Raw genomic sequence first — 5,315 nt, 5'->3', positions numbered from 1 at the left:
ACCGGCAACGGGATCGCAAGCCTCGGCGTTGCTCCCGTGCCTCGCTCAGCCAGTGAGCTGGAGCCGGTCTGTATGTGGGATCCGAACCCTCGGACGGGAGCGCTGCCGCGCTTCCCAAGCGGCGCACTATCCAGTGCGCCACCGGGCCGGCCCTTTTCTTACTTTATCAAACTATGTTGGCACACAGCATTTCAAAACTCTTCTGGGTCTCATACTGTTTTAAAGTCCCCCTCTACCATTCAAACCAGAGAAAGATAAAGAAGATTTAATAGAACATTAATATGACTTGTTTTGAGTGGCCCTCAATTTGGGACATCAGTAGGCTACAATTACATTTACTATAAAACAAAGCTTAAAGGTTTGAATCCAATTCTTTAATAGACTATTTTGCAGTAAGATATTGTCAATTTACCTTAACTTGTCATTATGTAATGAGCAGAGATAATACAAATAAAAGTGGTTTGCAATTTTAGACCCCTAAACAACTTACTAGGTGTTTATGTAAATTTGAAGTCTTAGCCACTGCTATAGTAACATTCTGTGAAATTCACAGCAGAACCAAAATAAATGAAAAACACTGAAGATGCTGCTTTAAAAAGATTACTTTAAAATCCACAGTATTAGAATAGAAAATAGTGCAAGTTGGGGTGAAAAAAATGCCTTTTCTACAAATGTCACTTTCAAATAGGTTTATACAAGAAGCATGCTCAATAAGATTGATTTTTTAATTGGCATGTTGTTTGATTGACCTAAGGCAACATAATTTAAAACAATATACTTGATATAAGATTTAAATTCTAACTGAAATCTAGAGAAGACTAACATTGAAATGAATAACACAGTTGTATTTTCTTTGACATAATTTACTTTCATTCATTATCAGAACTATTAAAAATTAGTGGTCAGCTAAGGGTATGTTAGCACAGTTTTTCCTTGAGAAAGGCTGAAGACTGCAAAGTGTTAATAAGTTCAGAAATACACAATCCCAAATTAGCTAACTTACTAATAATACCTCTGTTTCCAAGCTCTTGGTCAAAATGGTTCATTTAAGTGGTAAATATTAAATTTAAAATAATATATCACACTAACTTTAGAATTTTCTAAAATAGGACACTATTTGCATGCTACCAAAACAGCTGCTTTAAAAAAATCTAAAATGTCTACTGACATTTGAGGCAATCATTAATATGTTTTCTTCAATTTGTTTTTGAATTGTGTGCTGGGGTCTTTAAGTAAAACCCTGAATAAAGTTGGTGGATTTAATTTGCTTTTTTGATGTTGGCAAAACTCCAGTTAAAAAAAAAATTAGTCTACATTTAATAGTAATTTGCTTCTAAACTTCTTTTAACTTGAATTTCATTAAATTTTCTGCTACAATGAATGTGCTTAATTTATGCATAATTTATGCATAATATTAATTCTTGCATGTTGATGTATTTTAAAGTAATTTCTAAAGTCCTAAATGGTACTCTGGTTGCAGTTTTATGAAACAAAGCATTCAGCAGCAGTTCAAATTTTTAACAGCTTGTAAATTCTAGCACATTTCTTCATTTTCAAACTTGTATTTCTGAGCATGTATTAGCTTATTTTTCAGTAAGAACATAAAAAGCTTTCCTACACTTGGATAATATCACATTATTGTGGCTTCCTGACTTCCATTTGGATAACGGCATATTTTTTACTAAAGTAATTAGAACACAGATTAACAACAGTAAAATGAGCAAGTCTTCCTGCTGTACCAAGTTAAAGACCATACTTTTATCACACTTTTAGAATTTGTAGATTTAATTAAGCGAAGTCATAAGAAAGCTATTGCCATCAAATGACTTTGTTCTGCTTCAAAAATTATATATACTGTATTTTTGGTAAATTACATATATTTTATCTAGTTTTTTTTCTTAACCACAAAGTTATAAACTATCTTCAGTAACTCATCTGTTTAGATATTAAATTCCATGCATTTTACCTATTTTTTTCTCTGAACAACCACAAAATTAAAGTTATAAGCAAACTTTATCTTCGACACCTATTTGGTTTGGATGCGAAATGATCACAGCAGTCAGTAATAGCTAGTAGACTCGTTTCAAAATTGCCATTTTTCCTTATCTACCAATGGCATTCTCTCACATGAGAGAATCACTTCAAATTTTCTGAGTTCAAAGCCCTTGGTTTTATCACTTTCTAACGAGGATTCCTCTTTCCCTATCACCTGCCACAAAACCTTTCCTGACTCTGAAGTTGGTCCCAGGGTATGCTTCAGATGTGAGTTTCTGTAACTCTTCATAGAAATGTAAGAGTTTCTGTTACTCTTTACATTGATTCATACATCTAAATGTGTAATCTTAACCTAAATCAAAATTAGGTTACTAAATGATTAGACTCGATTTAGATTAAAATCACACATTTAGATGTATATTAATATTACTGTCTAGCAGCTTTATTATTGCTTGCAAAACTGCCACACCCTTGAAAATTTAACAAACCCAAACTGCTCTTCCGAGGTAAAGAACTGTGAAGGTTCACATTCTAATTTGTAATTAAACAGTTGCAAAATCTGAGTAAGTGGTTCTAAGTCATATTTCCACAACGAATCTAATATTTATTTACTACCTTGTCCCAGGTTACAGAGTAAAATGCTATTTTTTAGGAGTATAAGAGTAATTTTCACCTCAATTATGTTGACGTTTGTGTTTTACTTAATACAGTAAGTCTCAAGAACAACACTCATAGCTTTTGAGAACTCACTTCAAATAAGAAGCAAGGTAACAGCAGTTTGAAAGCTGCGAAATCCTGTCAGTGTACATACACTTCAACTATCATAAAAAGATTACTCAGTTCCATTGAAAGTTGACATTAATGGGGCCGGCCTGTGGCTCACTCAGGAGAGTGTGGTACTGATAACACCAAGGCCATGGGTTTGGATCCCATATAGGGATGGCTGGTTGGCTCACTGGGTGAGCGTGGTGCTGACAACACCAAGTCAAGGGTTAGGATCCCCTTACCGGTCATCTTTAAAAAAAAAAAAAAAAAAAAGAAAGTTGACATTAATGATGCTGGCAGAGCATATTAACAAATTTAGAACATTTTCTGTTTTTCTTTTTTTTTTCTTTCTAATTCTAAATCAAAAGATTTAACTGCTGATTAAGGTTTCAGTTTCAGGTTTAAAAACATCAAGGAGTTAGTACAGTTGAGACCCTTGAAAAAAACACTTGAAAGCTTTAAAACTTCAAATTTTAGAGAAAGGCAAGAAACCTAGATTTGAAAAAAAAATCCTATTTCCACATCTCCAAGCTATAAATATTTCCTAACTCCTCCCTAAGAACATCTTAGTCTACTTCAATGATCAAAAAAATAAAATCCAAAGATACAAAATGGAACTAAACTTCCCGGCCTAACCAGAAATCCCTTGGTGGTCACTGTGAAACAAGACTTAAAGATTTCCACAGCAATATGATTAAGAAGAAAACAAGCAAGACAACGTTGTATATCATGACGAGGCTGAAATACAGAAATGACTCCTGGTAAGTTGTCTTCTTGGTCCTTTCAAGGGCAAAGACCAACCTGAACAAAGGTCCCCAGTTTCTCTCCAAAATGTCACCTGTGAACACATCCTTCAGTCTCTAATACCTCTCCAGACACCAGCACAGCCGGCTGCAGGGAGAATGCTCAGCCCGTGTGTCATCTGTCCTAAGAGTACCAGCAAATGGAAAGCCACAGGGAATTCGCTAGATAAAAAGAATGTATATTGTATGTGCAGCAGGTATCAAATTTGTAAGAGAAACACGACAGTCTCGAGCTAAGGTCTAAGGCCACATGAGAAACTCAAGCTGTGATTGGAAAATTTTGCCCTAGCCTCTACCACAAAACTGACATTGGCCTATTTCTTCTATCCATGCACCCAACACACTTGCCCAGAACCCTCCAAACCAAAGAAGCCTCTGACACAAACAGCCTACCTACAGGCACCATCAAATTCCCAGTGAAATGTGACCACTTAGCAAAGCCTCCCGGAAGAAGAAAAGATCAAACGAGACCGGCTCAGCGGGGTCTTCCCGAGGTGACCCCGGAATTAACGTATTTATTTTCACGCTGCAACTGCCCATCGCTTTACAGAGACATATCATGCTGTAGCTCTGCATGGAGCTGAAGACAAAAGTAACATTCTTATTAATGTTATTATTATTATAATTCTTTAACAAAGCTATTAAATAACCTGTACAAAGACCGAACCAGTCCTAGCGAAAACCCAAGCGCTTTTTCAAATTTCCCAAGGTACTTCCGCCTTAATTCAGCAGCGTTTCCTATATACAAGCCCAGGGTGGTCTCCCCAAACTGTAGGTCTTCCAGATGGTGGGAATGGTTCAGAGTTTGTAACCGCTCTGGCGTAACGCAGGGCGCCCAACCATGCCCAAGTGACCCCTGCTCCCAACCCTCCCCCGCTCCTCTTGGGGACCAGGGCCCTGTCCGGGGCCCGGGGAAGATGGGAGCCTGGGTGCACTCTGAGAGGCGGGCAGCGGACAGTCTGTCTGCTGAGTCTCCCCTCTGCCAGCTGCCCACAGGTCCCGGGCACCTTCCGCAGAGGTGCTGGGAAAGGAGTCCAAGGCGTGAGTGGCCTCGGGACTCCCTGGGGTGGGCTCACAAGTCCCGCGGGTCCTCCCGTTTCACCCCGGCCTCAGCAACTTTGAGCTTCTTATTCTGGTGCGTCTTGACGTGCTTGGCAAGGTGGTCGCTGCGCATGAAGCGCTTGCCGCACTCGGGACAGGCGAAGCGCTTCTCGCCGGTGTGAGTTCGCAGGTGCCGCTGCAGCTCGTCCGAGCGCGTGAAGCTCTTGCCGCAAAAGAGCCAGTTGCACACGAAGGGCCGCTCGCCCGTGTGCCAGCGCAGGTGCGCCTTCAGGTGCGACGTCTTGCCGTACACCTTGCCGCAGCCCGGCACGTGGCATACGTGCTGCTTCTTCTTGCCCGGCTCCACCTCGGGGGCGCCACCCGCCGCCTGGCAGTTGGGGCAGCGGCAGCGGCGGCACCTCCTGGCCGTGGCCGCCAGGGGAGCCTTGGTCTGCAGCAGCGCGGCGATCTGGCTCTGGTACTGCGCAAAGTCCGACGGGCCCAATACCAGGCCCCGTTGCAGGGCGGCTGCTGCTGCTGCTGCGGCGGCGGCGGCGGCTGAGGCGGGGAAGCGGGGTGCGTGGGGACCCCCGGCACAGGCGCCGGAGAGGCCGCCCCCCGGAACCCCGGTGGCCCCGGGACCGCCCCCCGCCTGCGGGATGCTCCACCACGGGAGGTCGTCGGGAGCCGGGTTGGGGGGCAGCTGGCGGC

The 5,315-nt window shown here is 41.9% G+C and overlaps 1 protein-coding gene across 1 annotated transcript in view; it reads right to left on the bottom strand.

Moving 5' to 3' along the window:
- Positions 1 to 4,038: 4,038 nt before the first annotated feature.
- The window catches only part of SP5 (Sp5 transcription factor), a 2,581-nt gene continuing 1,304 nt past the window's right edge, over positions 4,039 to 5,315 (bottom strand). The window contains exon 3 of the mRNA XM_008567648.1: positions 4,039 to 5,315. Within this exon, the coding sequence (XP_008565870.1) occupies positions 4,636 to 5,315 (680 nt within the window). The 3' untranslated portion in view covers positions 4,039 to 4,635.

This window comes from Galeopterus variegatus, unplaced genomic scaffold (assembly GCF_000696425.1).
Source record: "Galeopterus variegatus unplaced genomic scaffold, G_variegatus-3.0.2 Scaffold335, whole genome shotgun sequence".
Classification (NCBI taxonomy): Eukaryota; Metazoa; Chordata; class Mammalia; order Dermoptera; family Cynocephalidae; genus Galeopterus; species Galeopterus variegatus.
This window is presented reverse-complemented; position numbering and strand designations above follow the sequence as displayed.